Here is a 25,108-nt window from a genome sequence, read left to right on the forward strand (position 1 = left end):
CGAAGGAACATCTTAGAGTATATTGTTTCTTTTTTCCTGACTTAACCAAGTCATCTGGACTTGATTTTGACTCATTGTATCCTACTAGAAAATTATTTAATTGTAGTAAATTCTTAAAAATAAAAATGATTTTTAAGTTCAACCAGATGTTACATGATAGGGGAAAAATAATATTTAATTTAAACAATTTCTATTTAGTTGTATGGGCCAAGTTCCAGTCAGAAATACGAAAAAAAAAGACGATCTGACACCTTACTTCGACTGAGTCAATCACCGGTCAGAAATTTGTTTTCAAATATGAAAAAAAAATCCGAAAAAAATACTTTGAAATCCTGAGATAATGTGAAAACGCTACCCATTCCCCAAATTTATATTCCAATATGTGGCTCGATTCACATCGTTGATTCAATCTATCAATTCTCATCTCCATTGAACAACACTTCAGACCATTTAGAAATTATACCAATGCTTCTATGACCCATATTGGGAGATGAAAAACTATTTTGAAGATAATAATATCAAGGTGTTAGTCGGACAATTTACTACTCTCTGATTCAATATTCTCATAGACCCAAACAGGGGCGGAGGCAACATGTTGCAACCTTGTGCAGTTGCACCCCTCAAAATTTCAAAATCAATAGAAACCCTAGTATTTTCAAGCCCGGGAAAAAAAAAGAAGAAGTTTGCACCCCTAAAATCTCATATTTGTACCCCTAAGCCAAAAATAAAAGTCCAATTGACTTAGTTTCTCCAATAATCGGTCAAAGTAGGGAAAGACTTGCATTAGGATCGTAACTCACAGTCTCATACATTTCTCTTAAGAGAAAATTTCTTTTCTCAATTACATCACCACTAGAGGCTAAGAGCTTGGGTTATATTTTTGATGTTTTGCTGATCATTAGATTGTTTTAAATCACACCACCATTACCAGGTACCTTCTCCTCTCAATCTTTGGTGTACAATCTTTTTCTTCTATAGCCTTTTTTTTTGTTGTGTATTTTTTTTGTTTTTATTTTTTTTGCACCCCTCTCTTAAAATCCAGACTCCTCCCCTGAACCCAAAGCCAATCAACATTTTTAAAAATCCCTTAACAAATACATAACCAAAACGGCCCAAATATTAAAAATTACTTGGAGTGTTGTTTACCCTTTTAATGGCCTCCGAGGTTATGTTTTATGGGATTTCTCTTAAAACAAATACCTAAATTAAGTTTCCTCTTGTACACCACAACTGCTAGACAACAACGGATAGTGTCTTCCTTCATAAAGAAAAAGAAGAAAAGAAATGATAAAAAGTAAAGTCAACCAAAGAATATCATCATTTGACGAAAACACCCACACAAACTTTAATTCCTTTGAAATTTATCATGATGCTACACTGAATCATGAGCCTATTAGTACTAGTCATCCTTGTGGGTCCCAAACCAAAAAGATCGTGGCATTTTCGTGTAATTACATCAAAAAGGATGGGTAAATGATGTAATTTTACACAGCTTCAGCCCTTCCGCCCTTTTCATTTTTTAATTATTCTGTAACGCTCCTCCTCTTGTGGTATTTTACTGGCATTTCAGAAATCTTGTCCCCAAATAGAAACTACAAGAAGTTTCCAAGTTTATACAGATTTTCAGAAGAAATCTTAATTACTAGGGTTTTTTAATTGGAGAGATTTTTTTGAATTTCAAAATCATCTCCATTATTCAGCTTGAGCAGTAACTGAATCGGCTCTCAATTGTGAGTTTTTTTGTTTCATTTTAAGCTGTTTTTTGTTCGATTTTGTTTATTTTAAGCCAATTTGGTTTCTAGGGTTTTTCTCAGAATGTGTATGGGTTTTATCAGTATTTTGGCAGTGGGAATTTTTTGGAGGAGAAAACGAGGAGGGATAAGGAGATTTGAAGAAGTTGAACAGAGGTCGGTGTGGATCTTGGTGAGTATGATTTTGTAAGTTTTTTGTTTATTTTCTTTGTTTCTCTGTTGATTTAGGTAATTGAAAGTGAGATTGAATAGTTGGATTTTGAATAGTTCGATTAGGGATTACTGATTTAGTTTTTTTTTTGTTTTTGTGTTGTTTGAATCAGCTGTGCGAAAATCCTCAAGGTAAGCTAGGCTTTCTTTCAATTGTTTTGATGTTTTCATTCTTGTATGAAGCAGCTTCAACTTCGATTTAGGGGTTACCGGTTTAGTTCATTTTGTGCGTGTGAAATGATATGCTAAGTTCCAATTATTGATTCTTCAGTTAAATGTTGGGTGTATTTTGTGGAATGTGGGGTTGAATCTTGTTTAGAATTTCAGTAATGTGGAACTAATTTTGGGTTAAAACTTCATTTAACCTCTAGTTCGATTTGAGATTTTGGGAAGTTAAAACATCTTATGTTGTGATAGAATTTGTCTTCAACGTTTTATTTGTTGTATTTTCCGGATTTCTTGGAGATATATAGGTAAACTGATGTTTCACTTGCTTGCAGGGCTGAAGACTGGTGCTTGTAACTCTGCAGCAGGATCTGCAAACACGGAGTTTGGAAATACCAAGGTCAGTGTGTCTGTGTGAGTGAGTATAACTTGTGTGAGTTTAGGTAAAGGATTAGAGTTTTATTATTGGTTGAAATCGATAACGTAGTGAATTTGGGTTTATTCATAGTGAGATTACTTTTAGAGAAATGGGTACTGAATTGGTTAAAGAAATGAAAAGGAAAAGTAATGGGGTTGCTGGTGACTACTAAGAATGTAACATGGTTGATAAAAAGTCTAGGAGAGCAAGGGTTGGTTAATGAGGCGTTGGTGGCTTTCTATAGGATGAAACAATTGTATTGTAGACCTGATGTTTATAAGTATAATCCCAAGCCACGAAGGAAAGTGGTAACAAGGAAGTACTAAGTGCAAAGTCTTACATTTTACGACAATTCAATTATTTGGTGGTCCCCGCTATCTTTTGTTTGTTTTTATTCATGTTAAGTTGTATAATGGCCCTCGCGCATAGTATGTTATAGCAAATTATCTAAAGGTAAGTGGAGAAGAGTTATCAACTTGAGTGTTTTATCTATTGCTGTGATTAGTAAATTTCAAAGCAAATAACTGAATTGAATATTAAGAGTAGGCTATAACAAATAAAGTAATTGCAGATTCATATCTTTAGACTGTTAGCATGTAATGCAAGGACTTGCATAAAAATGAATGATGGACATAATATCTCTATTAAACATTTTCTATTTCATCAGTCATTACTTTTGAAACAGCCATTGTTATATCTTTTAAAAAATATTTTCTATTAGTGAGGAGGATAAAGTCGGTGAGCATTTACTATCATTGTCTAATTTTGATAATTCCTTCTTTATTTTACAGGTGCATTGGCCTGTTTCGTTGTTACTATTATTTTCATCATAGCAAATTCAGCCGTAATAACTGAACTTTTGCGTGCACATTTCAGGTACCGTCTGCAAGTTTTGTTACATATCAAAAAGCTAATCCTTTATGAAACGAGCTTGTTAGTTATATTCCTATATGAAACCTGTTGATGTGTACAGTCCGGTGAGAATGTCAGAAGATGCTGTAAATCAATCTACTTAAATTCTACTTAGAAAAAACTGAAAACCCTAAAATGATATGCAACTCTTTTGTATAAGATTATCAGACTTTGTGAAACTAAGTTGGGAATTTTAAGAATTTTCACCTTGGTTTCCAAAGTAACATGAGAAATTTGCTACTTCAAATGTGTGTTCTGCTAGGCGTCTTTATTATATGTGCAGTTTCTTAATAGAATTGAGCAGAAGTTATATCTAGAAGACTAGAAGTTAGGAATATACAAGTACAATTAGTTGATCTAATTGTTATGTGCACAGCAGAATCCCTCTTTTGTTAAGGTGTAGATTTATTTAAAAAATGTAGTTGTTCTGTATCAAAAGGCTGTCTTTTTTCTTGTTTTCATCATTCAGGTTCCTAAGTTAAGTTCTTTTAGAGTTAGGGTCTTCCTTGTTACCTGTTTATGGTAACTAGGTTTTGGGAATATGGCATACATCCGGTTACTATAGCTTCCGTTCCTGTGGGAAATTTCATATCATTAGCAATAGCATGTTGTTTTTATCAGGGATATGTCATCTATAGTCTTCTTCTTTTTGACGCTTATATATGTTTCGATTTTGATATTTACTTACACGAGCTTCTCTTCTTTTAAGAGTTGGAAGTTATCTTACTGCAATGGCTCAGCAGTTCTATTATCTACTGGATGCACAACCTCACCATGGTCCCTTTGTCTTTGGTTAAGGAAGAACGGATAATGTTATTCTTTCTTGCAAAGTATATAGGTTAATGGATGTATTTTCTTTCGTGCAGGGAAATCAGAACTAAACACAGTGGTAACGTGGATCAGTTCATTTGCATGATTTATTACTTATGAGGAAGTTATTCTCCTTTCGTTCTTCATCTTCTAGCAACGTAATCAACGACCGTGCTCCTCCCCCTGCACCACCTGATAATGAGGAGGTCTATTGGGAAGCGCCTTTTAAATTTGGAGACAACACTCAACTGAACAAAACTCTAAAACAAATCCCAGAAAGACAAAATTTGGCTCCATGTACAGGCCTTAGAAGGAGCCTCTCATTTTCATCTGCATCATATATTGGATCTCCTATGAATAACGGGAATATGCATGCTCAATCTGATGATATTTTAGTTGGGTAATTATCTCCTAACTTAACCAAAAATATTTTTCTTTTTATTTGGTTGTTTCTAATGATAGCATGATGCAATTTTGAATAAGTCGCTCCATTCTAACACTTCGAATTCCACTAAAAGCTGGTTGTTAAAACTATTTCTTTGCTCGGGGATGTTTTCCTTTAAATGATCTGAACTTTACTGCAGGATTTTCTTTCTTAAATCACACAGTTGAAGAATTTTCTACCCCTTAGAAGTGCTTATGTCTCTATGGTTGTATTTGTATCAGTTGTCGTTCCCGTACCCCGGATAGGCACTCCAAAGCAAAAAGAAGTGAAGGTCTTGCTGCTAGGAACAAATATGGTCTGGAGAAGGTTGAATCTCCCTGTTCATCAAATTCCATTGACTCGAAACGTGACTCTGCTCACGGATCTCCTCAACCCAATTCTGCGCGTTTGGTTCATGTCTCAAATAATGTTTTGGACCTTTACATAGACGGGGAACAGAATCAAGATATGAATTTGAGAAAAAGAAGCAGTTCTTTTAGATGCCAATCTAATATCGCAGTTGGTGGTAGACGGCCTCCGCGAATTCAAACTACTGCACCAGTTTCCCCTACGGATATGAGAAAAGACAAAGGGAGGTCTCCTTCCTTCAGAGATAATCATCTTAGGCTTTCAACTAGAGAGTGGAAAAGAACAGAGTTTGGGTCTGAGTCGCCACAAAAACTTGCAAGAAATGTTGTTGAGAGACTATCTCAGGTGTTTCCTCATAAGCCAAAAACCAGATCCCGCGATTTAAATCCTGACACTCCAACCACGGTTGAAGATATCTTTGAGAGCTTCGTGGACCCAAATCCCAGTTCATATTCTGATGTTATTACCCAAAAAAATTGTGTGTCTGATACACCTTATGATACCATGACTGGTTATGTTGGTGACGTGGGCAAGGACTTCTCAGATGAAAGATTTTCTACGGCAGATGCTTCAGTTTCCATGTACCTAGACAAGGAGGACGTGGAGTTGCACAAGTACGCAGATGAAGCCCAGGAGAGGGTCATGTGTATATCTGAAGAAATTGAGCAGGATACTCTACTTAGGAGTCGAGATTTCAGTGTGTCAGAATTATTTCAGACAATTAGAAGTCTCAGTGAGGAGAAGAGAAGCTTGGCAGAGGAAGTTTTGACCCAGATACAGTGCCGAATTTCGGAGAGAGAATCTGCTAGAGAAGCTCACAGAGGGGCAATGGTGGAAATTGATTCACGGACAAGAAGATTGGAGCGAGAAAAAAATGAGCTGCAGACAACATTGGAACAGGAGTTGGATAGAAGGTCCAGCGACTGGTCATTTAAGCTTGAGAAGTACCAGTTAGAAGAGCAAAGGTTACGGGAGAGGGTAAGGGAGTTGGCAGAGCAAAATGTTTCGCTCCAGAGAGAAGTCTCTTCTTCTAATGTCAAGGAGGCGGAAAATAGAAACCAAATGGCTAATGCGGAGGTACAGCTGAAGGATTTAACTGCAAAATTGGAAGAAACAACGAAGGAGAATTGTGCTCTTCGGCAAAACCTGTCAAAACTGCATGACCAGTGTAAAGGGGCTGAAAATGATAGAGATTGTATCAGACAGAGCTACAAAGCCACAGAGAAGGAAATCAAAGAGTTACAGAAAACTGTAGCAAGGCTGCAGAGGACCTGCAGTGAGCAAGAAAGGATGATTAAGGGTCTGCGGCAAGGGCTTGCTGAGGATGCTGAAAGGAAGGAACCCTTTGATTACGATGCTAATAGATGGAAAATGGAGCAGGTTAGACTGACGGGTGTTGAACAAGTTTTAAGAAGGGAGGTTGAGTCATATAGACTTGAAGTTGAATCTATACGGCGGGAGAACATGAATCTGTTGGATCGCCTAAACAACAGTGGTATTGAGGGTGGATCAGCAGGCTTCAGGCTTGAGCAGGAGCTGAAAGATAGAATCTTTTGCTTACAGAAACAAGGATTATCATTGTTTGATGAAAGTTGTCTGTTGTGTGAAAAGTTGCTAGGATTCTTTAACGGTAAAACAGATAAGAGTGCTGGGAAAATTCAAGAAGTTGGAAAGGATGGGTACTTTATAGTTGAAGCCAATATGAAAGTTCAAAATATGAAAAGAGGAATTGAGAGCCTGACACGAAGTTTACAGTCAATATCACTGGTGTTGGAAGAAAAGTCGAATACTGAGAATGACAGCTCTGGGAAACTGAAGGATAAGGCTTCAGAGGTAAATTGGGTTTCTGATTCACTCACCTACTCTTTAAGTACTCGTGTCAATATAAATGAGCTGTTTAATTTTGGATTCTCATATAGACTACTTCATTTTACGTATTACTTTGCTTATGTAGGATGATATTGCATTCAAACTCAAGGCAGAAACTCTCTTGACAACCCTATTGCGAGAAAAGTTGTTGTCTAAACAACAGGAAGTGGAGCAATTGCAAGCTGAGGTGGCAACAGCGGCAAGAGGTCATGATATTCTTAGATCTGAGGTCCAGGGTGCACTAGATTCCCTCTCTAGAGCATCTCACAAGATGAAGGATCTAGAACTTAAGGTAAGTGTACAATTTTAAACCATACCTGTAACATATCTGTTTTAAAGACACCTATATAGTCTTCGTAAATTATATATTGTTTACTAATTACAGTTGATGAAGAAAGAGGATACTATTCATCAACTCACAAGTGAACTCCAACAATGTGAAAAAGAGCTGGCATCGGTAAAGGGAGTGCTCTCGAAGATGACAGAAGAGAGAGATTTGTGTTGGGATGAAGTGAAGAATTACAGTGAGAAGAACATGTTGCTGAACAGTGAAGTGAACATGTTAAGGAAGAAAGTTGAAAGCCTGGACGAAGATGTGCATATTAAAGAGGGCCAGATCACAATTCTAAGAGACAGTCTTGGAAATAGAAAGCCCTTTGACATTCTCTATAGTCCTAATTCCATGCAAGAGATGGAGCATTTTTGAGGATTATCTCTATCCCATTTTTCCTCTTCTGTACCTTAAGTAGGTTTACGTTTTTGTTACAGAAACTTGTCAATTGTGAATTACATCCAACCATTGCTTGTTGTATAGTTTCTCTTCATATTTTACAGCTTAATAAGAGTCGACTTCTTTTTCGTTTTCGTTTATGTGCTCAGCAGGAGCTTCTTTCTTTCAGTAATAGCAGGACTGCTTCACCGTGGCAGAGGATCCTACAGTAGAAATGACTGATTCTTACTCGTTCATCGTGGAGGAAGCTATTCTTCCAAAACATAAAAATTGCATTTTTAAGCTGAAGAATGATGGTGCAGTACTTTTGTGAATGCAGGCTCAGACTCGAAAGCGTTATCAAAATTTGAAGTTGTGGTTGTTGTTTTAGAAAAAAGTGCAAAAAAACAGGAAATGGCCCATGCAGGTCTCGAACCTGCGACCTTCGCGTTATTAGCACGACGCTCTAACCAACTGAGCTAATGGGCCATTATTGCTTATGAGCATCACAAATAGATACACTTGAACTATTGTTTAATTAAGGGGCTCGGCTTTTATAAGCAGCACTGTCACTCCCCTGACGAAGTTATTTTCTCCTCCTCTGTAAAACCTAAAACTCTCAGCAAACAATTGATGGTAACAGAATCTCCTAAATTCCTCAAGGTAAAATTTCTCCATAAATTCCTTCAATTCAAGTCCAAATATTTCGTGGGTTGCTTTTCTTTTCGTGTTCTGATTGATTTTTGAATGTCAATTTTCTGTTTTTTCTTCAGTTGTTATAGTTCATTTCCTCTTCCAATTAATGGCAAGCCTTCCTGAAGATATTATCATGGATGTACTTTTGAAGTCATCAGTAAAATCAATCTCTCGTTTCAAGTGTGTGGGCAAACACTGGTATGAATTACTTAATAACCCTAAGTTTATTAAGATGCACCATCAACATGCTATTCAAAACAACAAATTCATTGTCCTACTTAGAGTATATCATGAGTCACAGCTCTTTTCTTATACCATAGATTTTGATGTAGCATCCTCATCTTATCATATGCCTATTAAAGCTGAACTCCCACCTGATACATTTGACTTTGGCAATATTGCTTCATGTGATTGTCTAATCGGTGTAAGGCATGTTTATGGGAATAATATCTGCTTGTGGAACCCGTTAACTTGTACATACCAACAACTTGTACATACCAACGTTAAATCGCATGGAAGCCTATAATAGAGACTTATTTTGGAGATATGGGGTTTGTTATGATTCGAAAATTGATGATTACAAGTTGTTTAGAATAGGGGCGAATACACGATATAGTAGTACTTCTGAAGTTTTTTGTAGATTAGGTTCGAATTCATGGAATAGTATTGGAAACATACCTTACAATACATGTTACAGGACTAAGATTTCTACCAAGACTTTAAATGGAATTATTCATTGGATAGGAGAAACGAAAGTTATAGTTTCGTTCGATATAGTTGACGAGCGAACGAAAGAGATCCAAATACCCAGTTGCTATTTAGGTTACCCGTCTGGTTTTATGGAAGTGGGTGTCTTCGGAGAGGAACTTTACCTATTAGTTTATGCTGTAGGGAAGAACATTGATCTATGGGTGATGAAGGATTATGGAGTTGTAGATTCTTGGACCACAATTTTCAGCCTTTCCCAAAGGACTGGAAATTTTGATAAATTATCGCCCTTGCATTATCTCTGTGAGAAACGCAAGATTCTATTACAGGGTTCTCCTTTAGAAAGCAAAGAGGATTTTTTAATCTCATATGACTTAAAAAGCGGAAGACTCACGACTCTTGATATTCCCTGCATGCCAAAACATTTTTATGCAACTACTGTTGCTGGAAGTCTATTTTCACTCAGTTCAGGTGAATCAGGAAAGAGTTCAAGAAAATATAAGGATGTCAGGAGGTACGCTTGTAAGTACTTTTCCCTGACAGTTGAGCGAGTGAAATTCGGATTAGGCAGGTGTGGCTGGCGCACATATTTTGTTTTCTGGCTTGTACTTCTTGGCAGCTATCTGGCATTGGGTAGATTGGGACCTCAAAAGTGTCTTTATCCTTTTGCTTGAAATGGTTGAGCAAGAGAGTATGGCGGCAGTAGGAATTGACTTGACTCTCCTATGCATCACACATTGGATATCTTAATTCCCAGTATTCCCCTCATAAGTAATTTCAGGTGCAGTTTTAGTTTACAAACCATCTTCAGTTTCAGTTTTTTGTTGTCTACAGTTTGAAGGCTTTCGTTCAGATGATGGCCATGCCAGGAGAAGAAAAATTTGCAGCTTCATCATGATCTTTCTAAGAACTCTTTTTGTGAAATTTGAAGTACTGTATGTCTGTATCCTACTTTAATGTCAGATTTGCAGAGATCGATTCCCGCAGAGATTGATTCCCTCACATCTATAATTATCGCTGCACGTAAAAGCCTAAAGAGTAAAGTCATTACCAGGTTGTATACAGTGCCTATCAGCATTTGATGAGCGAAAAGTACAGGTATATCTGACAATTTGGAATCTTCTCCGTTCCCACCCATGAAAACAGATGGAAGTCACTTACAAAAAATACTTCAGTCTAATCCTCCGTAACAATTTTAATACCTCACTCCATTACAAGATATCTCTATGGGAACATGTTACCTTCACTTGAGGCTCTTCCAGAGTGCTTTCAAGTCTCTACCTTTTGAAGAACATATATTACGTCTCATTGAAAGAACTCAAGTAATATTAATTTGCTTTATCATTATCCTAAATTTTGCAAAATCTTCATTTAAACATTGAGATTTCAAATGGTGGTTTTGATTCCGCCAGATGATATTTGTCTGTTGAATGGCTGTTTTGCAAGCACTCAAAGAATTGCAGATTACGTAAAATCATGGTTTTCTCTGATTATATTCTTTGATATTGCGCTGTTTTGAGTAAACTACTTGCACGTAATAATGATATCCACCAACAAAAAACCTGGTTAATTCGTTTGTGTGTTGTATTCGTTAAGTGCTGGTTCCATAATACCATGACAAATGGTGTCAATATTGCTGCTTGTTCCATAGTATTACGACTAATAGTTCATTTTCAGAAACATGTAATAACCAACTGTAAACCAAGAGAAAAACATGGGAAGATCAAACAACTGATACCTAAAACACCAAGCAGTAAAACAAGTAAAAGGCTGCTCCACATCAATCAGCAACAAATGGAAACCTGTATGGGATCCTGACCCAAAATCTCAAACACTTCAGTATTTCATTACTTCTTTTATTCAATTTCCTCTGGCTTCGAATATCCTGAGCTTGTGTTGGTAGGTTTTGTTAATTGTCTCTGGAATCGCCGAATCTACTTGCCGCGGGACCTTTTTCTTCCAGACTCATGCCTTCCATTGCGTTAGTTGTATCATTTTGTTCATTCTCGCTTTGAGTTCCGGAACTACTCCCGCAAGTTTTTGTTCCAGTTTGCATTGTTTCCGTGTTGGTTTTTTGCATGCTAATTCGCCTTGGTAAAGAACTAACGAACTCATGAATCCTTGCTTGCAGGTTATCATCTGAAACAAGCATATCTTCAGTAAGATGCCTTCCGCTGAATGGATCAACAGGGAACTTGGAAATACGATTTAAGATAACAGCACGATCCACTCTACGACCTGAAGGAAGAACAACTGGATCTCTCATCAGTGTAGATTCAAGTGCATCCCGGAACTCCAAGGTATATCGTTTATATCCAAACAATTTATAGCTCCATTGTGTGCCTCCATGGCGTTGCTTCGAGCTCTTCGTGCTCTTGAAGAACTAATGAACTCTTCAATCCTTGCTTTCAGGTTATCATCTGAGACGAGCATATCTTCAGTAAGATACCTTCCGGTAAACGGATAAATATGGAACTCGGAAATGTGACTTTGGATAATGGGTTCTCAGTGGAGTTTCAGATGATCTGGATCAAACTTTGCTGCGTGTGGATAAAAAATATACCCCTTCTTTTTTATTGGATCACTACCGTTCTTAGTTTCCGTTGTTCCCTTCGTGGCACTCTGCATGCTTTGTGTATGGGCGAAATATCGCACAACCAATAAAAGAGCACATCAACATCAAGAGGGTGCAATATTTACATTTTCTTAGTGAGCGAGAGGAACCATTATGAGTATGCGAGAACGTAGCATGGGATCCGAAAATAGGGGAACATAACTGTACTCCACTACATGTGAGCTGTCATCCACTATATAAATACCTATATAAAGAGAAAGGCAGGAAAGAGAAAGAGGAAGATAGACACTTTAGGGAGGACACATTTGTAGGGAGAGGAAACAAAATTTGTATTATCTTCTTCTTTCATCAATCTAGAGCTCCAAGTATCCATTAATGGAGTCTCAATGTAATATTTATGTAATTCCAATAATCACTAGTGAAGAATCATGGATGTAGATCACAATGATCGAACCAAGTAAAAATCCTTGTGACTCTCTTTACAATTTTAGCACTTTAATCTTTATTTTAATTGTGAAATAGGTTTAGATCTAGAATTTAGTAAATGGGGTGTGTTGTAGGATTTCCTACAACTACACTTTGCTCTTGTGAATTTTTCTTCTTTGATTCGACAAAACTTTGGATTTCGGTTTTCAGCTCAACATTTGGGACTAGCATATCAGTAGTAAGAGATTTATTATTGAATGGATCACAATTGTAAAGCTCAATAAATTCTTTGTTAACACAACAAAAGGTACGTGTGTAACATAACACACGTTACCCTGTTAATCAAGTAAGTTCTAGTCTTTTGTATATTAGAAAACTAGACTTGTTTAGGAAACACGGTGCCTTAGATTTCAAAGCAATTCATGTATAAACAAGGTTTTTTTTATGCCCGTGCAAAATGCACGGGCTAGTTCATCGATTTGCCTTTGAGGAATTTACAGCATCCAAACAATTTGCATGCAAGACAGAATTGATCATTGTCTATTGTCTGATGGTTAATTAAATTAATGAATCAAACGAATGAAGTAAATGTATCAAAAGTCATCCAAAAAAGTGCAGTTAATAGATAATCGATAAGTGGCTCCAAACTTTTAAGGAATTCAGATGATTCTTATTCTGTCCATTCAAATGATTCTTATTCTGTCCCTTACTTTCCTAACCTTCATCCTATTGTAAGTCTCCAGTAAAGAAATTAAATATTAATGAAATCCAACCATCAATTCAAACGAAAAAGGCAGATTCAATGACTTAAACAGTTAAACCCATAAGCTAATGATTATGTTTCATGAGAGGTGTTCCAAAGTAAGAATATCTACAATAAATTGCATACTACTTCTACTTCCTTCGGTGCATTTATTAACTTTTGATTTTTCTTATCCTCATTTGCAATTGATGATTCTCCAACTGAAAAGATGGACTAAATTTGAAGTGGAGATAAAAACTAAATGCCAAAGAAAAGGCCTGACAACTGCTAGAGCAACGTATGTATCTTTCCGGTCCCAACCTTCAAACCATGCTGTAATTTCCCATACTTATCTTGTGCTGGAACCCTTGCCACTATTAGTTCGAAGCACGGAATCAGTTTCTTGTGAATACCCTTCTTTTTATTTTTCTCTTTAGGAAATTTCACCTCCTCGATCACAACATGATTGTTTCCTTTTGTCCTTTGCGGTACTTAACAACACAAAGAGTATTCATTTCCTCGACAACAACCTGCAATCTCTTAGGAGGTGCCATTTGGTTCGACCGTAGTTGGGTTCATTATATAGTACAACCTTAGTTTCTAGTCGTTTACGGATAAGGAATATTATATTTCTGCACATCCACAACACAAAAATAAGAGTGGAAAACATAAATTATCTGGTTACTGGCAACATACAAACATGTTGTATTTCGTTAGATTGGCAAATGTATAAACGATTTGAGTTATCATCATTCTTAAACTTCCATCACTTGATCTTGATTCTTATCAACAAAACAACTCATTGAAGTATTTTATCTCAACTCCATGAAACAAACGGACGTCAAGTGGGCAAAACAATAATTCTAATGAAGCCCGTATTGTCTATATGCTTATTTTGTACCTATAGTTGAATCATGATTAGGTTTAGCATATGTTTCATTCTAATCAATTGAGAGGGTCTAAATCTCAAACAATTTACCTTATTACTGCCCAAAGAAAACTCTTTCTTACGGTTGCTATCGGTGGCCATGAATTATTTCTGCAACCATCTTCCAGTAGCAAATAAATGATTGTTTCTGTGACATAGTAAAATGTTTCTTTATGTAATGGTTAGTTTTCCGTACTATAATTATTAGCGAAAATATTCTTACCAAATTTTTTATCTCGCCTTATTCTCTGGATCTTCTATGTCTTCGTAAATGTAAATCTCTCTTATGGAGTTTCAACTTCCAAACAGCTCAGTGCTTGATTTGAATATACCCGTTAACATTGGTTCAAGAGAAATCAGCGTCTGCAGAGGCATGTAGAATTTCTCTGAAGCTGCATATATGCAACAGTTTGGTTTTGTAGAAAAACATTAGTGTCCACTAAAAGAAGCATCTTCACCCATTCATGTCATCCTGTCATCAGGTTATTTGCAATGATTCGAGTCCCTAGGGGATTGGGATTCTAACATCGATAAAAAAAATGTTCGGGAAAAGAAGTAGCATGTGATGTCTTGCAAAGTATGCACACTGATCCCATTTCAGCAAAACTTGTAAAAGAGAAACATAAAGGAAAGGACCAAGTTACTATGTAACCATGTTCTTCCAATCAGAGCATTATATGGTGACTCAATATCAACAACACAAAATACGATTTCTGTTGGCAAACTTCGCAGTGGAATTCTCATTTTGCCTTCTCCTTTTGGCTTGTTCGCAGTGCCATTGAATCCATAAATTTTGTAAGTTGAAGGAATTAACTCATCGTCCCTTCCTCCCATAGTCTTGTACGTATGATAAAAGAGAATATCAACAGAACTTCCAAGATCTACAAGTATTCTATTTATAGCCCAAGTATTTGCTTCATCTTCTTCTTCATCATCATCTATTTTTGCTTTCGGATTAATTCCCAATTTTACCACTAATGGACATTCATGTAATTCTCCCCCCTCCTGGTGTTTCTTCCGCACTGAAAGAAATTGACTATTTTTGCCAATTCTTTAATGGTGATATCTTCGCGAGGTTGAGGATTTCTCTTCCATCGTTATCTCTCACTCACACACGACTTAAGATGTTGTCATGAAAATCTTATATATTTTTGAAAGAGTGTATAATCGAATTGCAATATAGGTTCTTTGCCTTCGCACCTACTTCAATTACAAATGTATTCTTTCCTTTTTCCTCACCATATGTATTTCCCTGGTGGTGGTGGTGGTAGATTTTGTGGCTGTTGTGCTAAGAAGTGGTTCAATTTTTCTTGATCAATCATTCTTAGTATGATTTTCCTCACATTTCTGCAATTACTTGTTGTATGACCATGAAAGGGATAATATACACAGAACTTTTTGCTCCTTCTGCCAGGTGGTGGTTCATCTCCTTCATTGTGTGGTTCAGGAATTTCTTCCATTAGTATAACAACTTCTCAAACTTTTTCTACTGTAGTATTCAACTTTGGCAAACTTATTTGTTCCCGGATCACCTTTCCATTCAGCATTCTGAATCAACAAAGGCATGCCTTAGAGATCTGTCAGAATATATGAAGCACTGCAAACAGTACACAGATCTTCTTGCACCGAAAAGACCACATCCGCTAACTGATAATAAAATATCGGATGATAAATACGAGTACATATTGAATGTACCCGAGAATGGATTCTTGGACAAACTTAATGCTAGAGTTGAAAACAACAATGAGCTTGTAATCGAAGGAAAAAGAAGATTCGAACGTTTATGGGAGAATTTATGGTTGACTAATCCGCAGTATTTGAAGAAGGATGAGAGGAAGAACAGAGAATTTAGTCGGACATTTCGTTTGTCGAATAATGCAAATCCTAGGAAGGTTAAAGCTGAAAAGAAGCACGGCATGCTTACTGTTACTATAGAAAAGTATATTGATGCGAATCCTGAAAAACCAAAGGTCATTGCAAAGGTTTAATTCACTAAATCGGATTTGTTTTCTTTTTTATTATTGTTCTTTTGATCTTATAGGAAATTGAAATTAATTGTTAGGTTATTGTTTATAGGAATGAATATTACTTGTTTGGTCATTCTTGTTATCCATTTTATTGCTATGCACGGGTAGTTGATTTTTTGTTGTTTTGATATGCTCACAAATTTAGATATGCACTTTTGAGAAAGAATAATGCTCTGAAAACTAGCTACCATATTAACAAAATTTTAAGAAATTGAAGACGATATCACCAAATAAATTATTTTAACTAGCACGAATCATAAGTATAAATAAATTACAACAGTTAGTTTACAGTCAGTGATTTTGAATATAATTTGTTATCGTAACAGCAGTATGATTAACAATCCTCCAATACGGAAACCACCAATTGTCTTTCTTCAGGAGTAAAACAAGAAACAGACCCCAAAATCCAACAACAAATCCCACTGCAATAATAGCATACAACAACAATTTATCTTCAAACTCACCTTGATCATCTTCATCAACATTTTTTGAAGGGTTAGCAGTAGTTGTATCCATATTATGATGATCACCCTTACAAATTTTTTCCGTAGGAAAACCACACAATAAGTCGTTCCCTATGAAAGCCCAACCATCCAAACCCAGTGTATCAAAATGAGTTCCTCTTGGAATCCTCCCACTCAAATTATTATAAGAAAAGTTCAAAACTCCAAGAGAATCAATTGTTGTCAGAGATTGTGGAATATTTCCGGACAATCTATTAGAACTTAAATCCAAAGACTCTAGAGCAGACAAGTCTCCAATGTTTTCTGGGATATCATCTGAAAAATGATTATGGGACAAGTTAAGTGAAGACAATGCTTTTATCAAAACAATCTCATTTGGAATGTTTCCATCAAGAGCGTTGCATGATAGATCGACCACAGAGCTATAGTCGTAGAACCTCTTAAGCTGTACCAAGTTCCCTTTGACAAGCAATGACAATTGATTATTTCCGACATCGAAGAACGAAAAACAAGAATTGCTTATTGTTAATCCACTCCAGTTACCTAACTTTGTAGGGATATGACCTGAGAGATTGTTCAAGGATAAATCTAATACACAAAGTTCCTGCAAATGAAGAATCTCCTCAGGGATTGGCCCATATAGCTTGTTTGCCCTTAAAGAAAGGATATTAAGGTCTTGGAGTGAACCCAAAGTAGCTGGTATCCTACCTTCAAATTTGTTATTAGCTAAGTTGAGATATTCTAATCTGCGAAGCCCGCTGATGAAGTTGATAGTACCCTCCAGATGGTTGTCATTCAGTAAGAGAATCTGCAGGTGTTTTGCAAATTCCAGCTCTTTCGGAATTATTCCAGTGAGATTGTTGTTGCCAAGGTTTAGAGAAGCAAGAGTACTCCCACGCCCTATATTAGTGCGTATACTCCCGGTTAGCTTGTTGTCAGACAGATCAAGAATGCCACCATCAGATTGTGTAGGATATATAGAAAATGGGATCGATCCTGAAAGTTCATTGCCATATAGAAGGATGATTTTGGCATTTGATAGTCTTTTTCCGGTTTCTATTGAGATTTCACCGCTTAATTTGTTATTTGATATATCAAAAGTTGAAAGATTCCGAGGTGGAAGAGGTAGAAAACCAGAAAGCATGTTGTTTGCCAAATGTAACTCATTGAGATATTTGAGTTTGAAGAGACAAGAAGGGATCGTGCCTGTTAGATTGGCACGAGACAATTCCAATTCTACAATACCCGTCAAGTTACAAATGAAATTAAGAGATCCTTTGAGATTGGTTGAGGTCATCCTTAACATCTTTAGTTTATGATTAGGATACACATTTAAGTGCTCATCTGTAACTACAGTTAGCTTCATGTTTGAACTCAGATCTAAGGCAGCTAAGTTTAATTCGTTAACTAAAGATATAAAAGAAACGCTGCCTTCAATGGAGCTGTTTATAATCCTAAATTTACTAAGGTTATGGAGATTTTTTAAGCAACTAGGTATGTTTCCTGTTAGATTATTATAACCTAAATGAAGGACTCGAAGGGCAGTCATCTCGCACATTGAATTTGGTATTGGACCTTGGATATTATTATTATCCAAATTAAGATGGTAGAGGTGTTTTAGATTGGAGATCGAAGAAGGAATATAATCTGCTATGGAATTGTGGCCGAGATCAAGATACTTCAGTTGAGAAAGATTGGATAATGAAGAAGGTAGAGCTCCTTGAATTGAACAGTGCGAGGCATCAAAACTAACCAATACTGGCGCGTTTGAAACTAAGTGCTCAATTGACCCGGTAACTTTAGTGTTCTCTATCCAAAGTTTTTTTAGTTTAGGCCATCGATGTTTAAACATCTTAGTCAGATCAAGATGGAGATCAAAGTTTCGACTAACATCAAGCTCAATGAGTTGAGGAAGATAAGGAAGTGAACCACCTAGTTGACCATTAACTAACTCAAGAATAGAGAGTGAAGTTAAATTAGAGAGTTGTGCCGGGAATGGAGAAATCACACCTGTATTAAAAAGGGTGCTATTCACCATATAGTTGTGATTCATTTTGAGGGAGGATAGACGGGAAAGGTTGTGAAACTGATTTAGGAGGACAATTGGGCTATAAATATCGCAATATGAGAGATCAAGATCTCGAAGATTAGAAAGATACAATATATGTGCACCAACATTTTCTAGTCCGGATGTGGCCTCATTTAGAGAAATACCACTCAGCCTTAGTACTTGGAGATTCAGTAACCCTCTCACCCATTTTGTAGATGATGTTTGTAAACAGGAGGTCCTATAATACAAGTATCCTTGGCAAGACAAATCGAGGTACTGTAAAGATGAAAGGTTGGCGAATTTTGCCGGAGATGATGCTGAAAAGTTGGAGAAAGAGAGATCAAGGTGAACGAGTTTTGGTAGAATGGAAAATGGAAGCGGGATAACAGATTCCTGAAAATCATTGTACGCAAGATCAAGATACTCAAGATGTGTAATGTTGAAAAGGGAAGGAGAGATTTTACCTTGCAGCATAGTATTTGGTGGCCTGAGTGTAAAGGACAATTCCCGTTCAATTTTGAACGTTTCTTCCTTTTCAATTTGGTAACTTTCAAGTTCCCTGTTTCGAAGGTCCATAGAGATTACATGAAAAGTGTCATTGGAACATCTGATTCCATGCCAATTACAACAGTTTTCATTTTGTCTGCCTTCTCCCCAAGATATCAAGCGATTCGAAGGGTCATACAAGGAGCACTTGATATTAAGGAGAGCCCTTCTTTCCTCTACATGGCACCCATGAGCGGTTACTCGGACTTGAGTAATGCCCATAAATAGAAACACCAAGAAATAAAGATGAACAAGAAGGACATTAAATGATTGTACTTCATTGAATGAAACCATGGCTAACTAAAAACGAAATGGAATTTGTTTCATGAGTGAATATGCAGTCTATATAGAAAGGATTTTATACCACATACTATCTATGTTGTTACAGCAGCGCGTAAACATCACGTTTTGGATGGGAAATATTGGTAAATGTAATTAAGGTAATTATTAAGTCAAAAGTTTAATTAGCGTGCGCAAACCCAATTATAGTGTCTGATTAAGAAAACCATGGGCTGGAAGAAACTCCAACACACATAGCCGCCCCCCCACCCCCACCACACAATTATTTGTTTGATTTTCCATGTATCATATCAACCATAAATTAAAGACCTTTTGGCAGAGAAAATATGAAAAAAAAACGAAGTAAAATTCGTCCAAGACAGTAGCAAAAATCACGCTTCAAAACTCAAGTCTCCGTCAGTTCTAGAAGCATAGTCATTCTCCAAACTACCCCAAGATACTGTTACAACCAGATCAAACTACCGGAGTAAGATAAACCATCAGGACCCCAAACTCATGCAAGATCATTTATAGACTTGGTAAAAGCCCAAGACCAACCATCCCTCGTTCCCTTGGTTGACCCTCTGCTACACTCTTTAGCAACCTTAAGAGCATGTTTGGTTCAAGGAATTGAATTCCTGGTAATCCAATTCCGGGGGAATCCGACCAATTCCTTGAACCAAACAGCCGAAATCAGCTCCATGTAATTGATGATTTTGATTCTTAAGAATCCAATTCCCTCTAAAATAATAGATTTCCATTGTATTGGTCTAGTAATGCAATGGAATTGGATTCCAGAGTAAAAACAATAATAATTGGATTACCTCAACCAAACGTTAATTTTTTGGTTTAGAATTCAATTCCTTGAATTAGATTACCCCATAATTAAATTCCTATGAATATATCCAATTCTTCGAACCAAACGAGGTGTAAAGTCAAGTAAGATATGACGGCACGTTAGTACGTTACTCACTTCTTCCGGACGGGAAGGATACATGAGTTGTGCTTGTGCAACTGTAAATTGCTTCAAAAGCCCATCAACGGCATATTGGATTCTGGTCAGGGAGTCTACCTATTGTGTGTGTACTCTGGTCGGTCAACTCAATCTCTTTTTAGGCTACTGTAACACTAACATAAAGAAATTACAGATACTATACATGCTTTTGTTACCTTTTCCTTTCTTACAGACGATAAACGAATTAATTAGCATGTTGCATTGATCTGGCGTCATTGCTTTCTAGTCTTTGGTCAAAAAGTTATTCGTATCTTCGCGTGCATGAATGTTTTCTAGGTTTAGTGGATCGGAAATCAATTATGTACAAATCAAAAAGATATGCACTGCTAACTTTCCACTGTGATTCACAATCTAGTGGGGCATATTACACCCCAAACCTCCGTCACTGGAATAAGATGGATCATTGCCTGCACTTTTACGACCGCTCATAGGATTCATCAAAAATGCGGAAGTATTTATCTGGGTATTTTTAATGGGTTGTGTTGGGCTGTGTGGCTGTGCCGGCCCGTATTACACCTCTGTCCTCCAGTATTCAGCACATATTGTACTACCTCCGTTTTAAAATAATAGATTGGTTTCATACGAAAATCACACACGAAACCAGCCTATTATTATGAAACGGAGGGAGTACTTAACAACATCATTTTAATAAGCTCAAACTGAACTTAAAAATCTTCTTTAGATGGTACGAAATTGAAAGCTTTTTTCCTTCTTCCCCCAACAAACTGTAAAATAGATACACTACAAGAAAACACCATATATTGCCACACCTTCAATATAGGTGTTGCAAAAACAAATCTCTAATCACAGTACTTTTCAGCTGCAGCTAAAAGCTATAATTTACTACTGCAAAATGAAATTTTTGTCACACAACTGTAGCAATAATATGAAAAGAGTGTGGCAAAAATGTATAATCTCTTGCTGCAGCAATAAGATTGATACTGCAAAAAAGACTTCTTGCTACATAGGTTATCGCGACACTAGTAGGGGTTTATGGCATAACTATAAGGTACTGCAATATATAAAGTTTCTTGTAGTGATATCCTAGTTTAGAAAAGGAAAATAGGCATAGAGAAATTGGTATTATGGTCAAAATAAAAGAAAACAAACGAGTGAGAATGAAAGCAGAAAACAAAGATTCGTAATGCAGACACATTATTTTTAGATGATTTAGTGAGAAAAAAATATCACCAAAATCTAATAACAATTGTTTATAGAATGTTTCTTGATTAACATCTAATAGCACAAGCAATGGTTCAGTTGCGTACTTGTATTATTTCTTAAACTGATTAATTTGCTGCAATGTAGATAAGGATATACTACAAGAAAAACTAGATTAAGCAACCAGTCGATTTTGGTTGCAACAGCCCGTTTTAGGTCGTTCAAGGGGTTTGACCAACTTAAAGTGGCACTCGCTCCGTTGTTGCAAGAGGTGGGATCTGTAGAGACTTGCAGGAGCTTTGCTCGCTTTAGTTATGTTTCAACTTCATGCAGCGACCAAATAAGGTCATTGGTCTAAAATTACTCAAACCATCCTTGAGCGAGTGATAAGGTCATTGGTCTAAATTTACTCCAACCATCCTTGAGCGAGTAACAAGGCCACTGGTCTAAATCTAGTCCAACTATCCTTAAGCGAGTAACATGTCCAGCTGCATCAGTTTTCAAGTTTGGGCGTCTAATCTGCAGGTAGTTGCTCAAAATATTCCGGTACGGTAAATGTCTTTCTGATGTCACCAAATTCAGATGAATAATAAAATGAAATTAAAACCAATACTGGTTATTATGAATAATGAAAATAAAACTGAATAAATCAATCAGTCAATTTTATTATTGTTAAATTCAATTTACATTATCATCTTTTTACAAGAAAACAAATCTCATTTTCACAAAAATAAAATACAATCTCCATTTCTTAAAAATAAAATAAAATTACAATCCCATCAAAATTCATCATTGTCCTTTAAAAATCACTGGACAAAGCTCATCCTGATCTGTATTTTAGCTCTGATCTGGAATAAAATAGTGTAATTATTCCAGATCTGGTTCCTCCAACAAAAATATGAATTTGGGTCCTGCATTTAGTTACAAAAAATACAAAGATCAGAGCTAACTCATAACATAAAATCAAACTGTCAACTTTTTAACAAACAAAATCTAAGCATAACAAACAAAATCTAAGCATAACTCATAACAGAAGAAGAAGAAGAAGAAGAAGAAGAGAAGTACCATGGTATTGACATCTACTTAAAGGAGACTCTGACCCTCAATCAAATGAGATCATCTTCAAATCATGAATAACTATTGGAAACAAATCATTTTCCTGTTCGTCTTCACTACTAACAATTACAACTTTCTCTTATCATTAATTCCTCTTCTGTCTTTTTTTTTCAGTAATAATCTTCAAATCTAGAAAATACAAAAACAATAATATGAGATCATTGGAAAAAAAAGCTTACACCCTTGATGAACAAAATTAAGTTTCTCTCTTTGTGGAAAATAGGTAGTAGTGTTGGTAGTGATGGTCGACCGAGAGAGATTAAAGAGAGACAAAGGAGGCTGTGATCTAGATAAAGATGGGTGGTTAGCAGAGAGAGTACGAGGGAGAAAGGGAGGCGGAGAAGGGAATGGAAGAAGGATAGGGTTAGGATTTTCCTTCTCTTTTGAGACGAGCCATCGATCTCGAGATGATCGGACGTTCAACAAAGTATCGAATTTTTAGTGACGGTGCTACTTGGCTAGAAGAATATTAACTCCAACGCTGGTTTGGATGGCTGATCACCATCTAATGTTTTAACTTTTTTACCACGTGTAAATGTCCAAGAATATCTAAGGCTGCATATCGCTGTTGCATCTTTATGCCTATTCAGTAGTTTTATGTCAATTTTCAGTGTTTTATTTTAATAACAAATTTACTTTTTCTTATTAAAAAGAGTTTTTTTTTATTTTTTTCTTTTGATATAACCTTGTTTTAAGGGCTGCTCCCAGGGTACAGGTGTATAAACATCCACATCTTAAGGATAATCCTTATAAATAAGAAGGATTAGAGACTTCTAAATATTTTCTTCTATATGGAAAATTTATATAGGTAACCACAAATATACACCCACATTTTTTTAGCTCTATTTTAGTCATAGAGAAAAATAAAAAGTAAATCATCTGGTTAAAAATCAACGAGATTATTTTCAAATTAAATTAAAAATTAAAAAGCATGTTACATCCGGTCAATCGATGACCAGACAAAGAAAAAAACTATATGTCCAGATGGCTGACCGGATGGACTACTCCAGAGAGAACCCCTCAAATTCATAGAGTATCATCCAAACTTTCAGAGAGATGCAGACCTAATTCTCACCCATAATAACAATTTTTATCCATAAAATATGAACTATCCCAAAGATACGGCTAGTTTTTTTAATAAAGGAGTCTTCTAAGTGGAACTCAGTATTATTTATAGCTGAAAAATTGATGTCTAAATAAACAAATTTATTTAATTTGGAATAAAATTGTCTAAATCTTTAAGCAAATACAATGACATCAAACGAAATCTGGAATGGATATACTTTATTGGAATTGAATTATGTGAGCTTTGTTGGAATCGAATTATGTAGGCATGCCAATTAAATTGAAGAAACTTCAGAGTCGGATGAAGAGTAATAAACAGCTATAAAGGAATATTTATTGGTCTAAATGAAGTCTGTCCTTGCGAACTATGTCATAATGAATTGTTAAACGTATGTAAAATGGCATTTTTGATAATTGTTAATGTAACTCTAATAACTTGAGTAAGTATTGAATGGATAAATTAGAGAACGTGGTATCTTGGTAATTTTCACGGACACATGAAAATTTGTTTCCCTTTTCAAGGCGAGTGTAATTTAGTCATTTGCACGTTTATTTCTCTTTTTCGGTGAGGGTAATTTGGTCATATTCACGGACAACGAAAAATTTGTTGCCTCTTTTAGGATAGGATATTTGGTAATTTTCATGGACACATGAAAGTTTGTTGCCCTTTCCGGTGAGAGTAATTTGGTCATTTTCCCGAATGCATGAAAAATCCACTGAGGGACCATCAATATATGATATCTTACTTCCAAAGCACATTTGAATGAGAACATATGGTCTATATCTAGTAATCTTGTAAACAAATATGAAACCCAGATGGCTGAATCCACTGAGGGACCATAAATATATGATATCTTGCTTCCGAAACTCATCTGGCCGGGAGTGGACTACTATAAGTCGGAAACTTCGTAAGAACGATAAATCCAACCATTCATATGTAAGATTCCATCGGAACTCTGAAAACCTTAAACAAACCTTTTTCTGGCGACTACGAGAAAGAAAGTGGCTCCAAGCTTAAAACCTGACCAGGAGTGGGGCTACTATAAATCAGGAAACTTCGTAAGAACGATGAATCCGACCACTTACTTTTAAGATTCTATCAGAATATTCTTTGAACCCTTAAAAAAATCCTTTTTTGGCGACTACGAGAAAAAAAGTAGCACCGAGCTCGAAACCTGGCCGGGAGTGGGCAAACGAAAAAGCATACCACAGAAAAGAAAAAGATAAAAAATATATAAAAATCATTACACATGAAAATTGTACTACAAAAACCTAATAGCATTTCGTAGGGTTGTGAACAGCATATAACAACTCTTCATTCTTCTTGTCTGAAACAACACATGAAAACTCTTCCTTCTTGTAGTGTGAAACAACATATGACAACTCTTATTTCTTGTTGTGTGAAACAACATATGATAACTCTGTTTACCAGTAGCACTAAATTCTCTAACAACTCTTCATTAAAATCAACAGTATGCATACCTATGATTCACGAATTCAAGCTCAAGGGGCATGCGTATCACTGCCAGCTCGTGAAAGTCATTTCCAAGGGGTATGCACACCGTACCTTCCCATATTCTCGAAAGTAAGACCAACTAAATAATCTTTGGCAATATGTATCTAGAGTTTATATTTTTGTAGTTAAAGAGAGGATAAATTAGGATTTTATTGTT

The 25,108-nt window shown here is 36.2% G+C and overlaps 4 protein-coding genes and 1 non-coding gene across 8 annotated transcripts; 3 read left to right on the forward strand and 2 right to left on the reverse strand.

Annotated features, from left to right (window-relative positions):
- The first annotated feature begins 1,573 nt into the window (after nt 1-1,573).
- Nucleotides 1,574-7,772, forward strand: LOC113327695 (early endosome antigen 1-like). Of its 2 annotated transcripts, XM_026574839.1 has the most exons (9): nt 1,574-1,730; nt 1,836-1,923; nt 2,075-2,093; nt 2,462-2,526; nt 3,336-3,420; nt 4,323-4,666; nt 4,933-6,892; nt 7,014-7,220; nt 7,314-7,772. In XM_026574839.1, the coding sequence occupies exons 6-9, from the start codon at nt 4,383-4,385 to the stop codon at nt 7,632-7,634; spliced, it is 2,772 nt and encodes a 923-aa protein (XP_026430624.1). In that variant the 5' UTR covers nt 1,574-1,730; nt 1,836-1,923; nt 2,075-2,093; nt 2,462-2,526; nt 3,336-3,420; nt 4,323-4,382; the 3' UTR covers nt 7,635-7,772. The 2 variants fall into 2 exon arrangements, with proteins under 2 accessions (XP_026430624.1, XP_026430625.1); XM_026574840.1 differs by lacking the exon at nt 2,075-2,093.
- Nucleotides 7,773-8,052: 280 nt separating this feature from the next.
- Nucleotides 8,053-8,126, reverse strand: TRNAI-AAU. The gene has a single exon. It is a non-coding gene; the product is annotated as a tRNA-Ile (tRNA).
- A 66-nt stretch (nt 8,127-8,192) lies between these two features.
- LOC113328322 (F-box protein CPR1-like) lies at nt 8,193-12,082 on the forward strand. 3 transcript variants are annotated; one of them, XR_003349354.1, is made up of 5 exons: nt 8,193-8,300; nt 8,411-8,531; nt 9,876-10,139; nt 11,173-11,341; nt 11,454-12,082. XR_003349354.1 is itself a non-coding variant. In XM_026575437.1 (4 exons), exons 2-4 carry the CDS (start codon nt 8,440-8,442, stop codon nt 11,463-11,465), a joined length of 273 nt encoding a protein of 90 aa, XP_026431222.1. In that variant the 5' UTR covers nt 8,193-8,300; nt 8,411-8,439; the 3' UTR covers nt 11,466-12,082. The 3 variants fall into 3 exon arrangements, 2 of the variants coding, with proteins under 2 accessions (XP_026431222.1, XP_026431221.1); XM_026575437.1 differs by lacking the exon at nt 9,876-10,139; XM_026575436.1 differs by lacking the exons at nt 9,876-10,139; nt 11,173-11,341; nt 11,454-12,082 and having other exon boundaries at nt 8,411-9,848.
- Nucleotides 12,083-15,301: 3,219 nt separating this feature from the next.
- Nucleotides 15,302-15,700, forward strand: LOC113328106 (17.5 kDa class II heat shock protein-like). The gene has a single exon (XM_026575197.1). It carries the CDS (start codon nt 15,302-15,304, stop codon nt 15,698-15,700), a length of 399 nt encoding a protein of 132 aa, XP_026430982.1.
- A 330-nt stretch (nt 15,701-16,030) lies between these two features.
- LOC113328107 (receptor-like protein EIX2) lies at nt 16,031-19,093 on the reverse strand. Its single transcript, XM_026575199.1, has one exon. It carries the CDS (start codon nt 19,091-19,093, stop codon nt 16,031-16,033), a length of 3,063 nt encoding a protein of 1,020 aa, XP_026430984.1.
- Nucleotides 19,094-25,108: the final 6,015 nt, after the last annotated feature.

This window comes from Papaver somniferum, unplaced genomic scaffold (genome assembly GCF_003573695.1).
Source record: "Papaver somniferum cultivar HN1 unplaced genomic scaffold, ASM357369v1 unplaced-scaffold_107, whole genome shotgun sequence".
Lineage (NCBI taxonomy): Eukaryota > Viridiplantae > Streptophyta > Magnoliopsida > Ranunculales > Papaveraceae > Papaver > Papaver somniferum.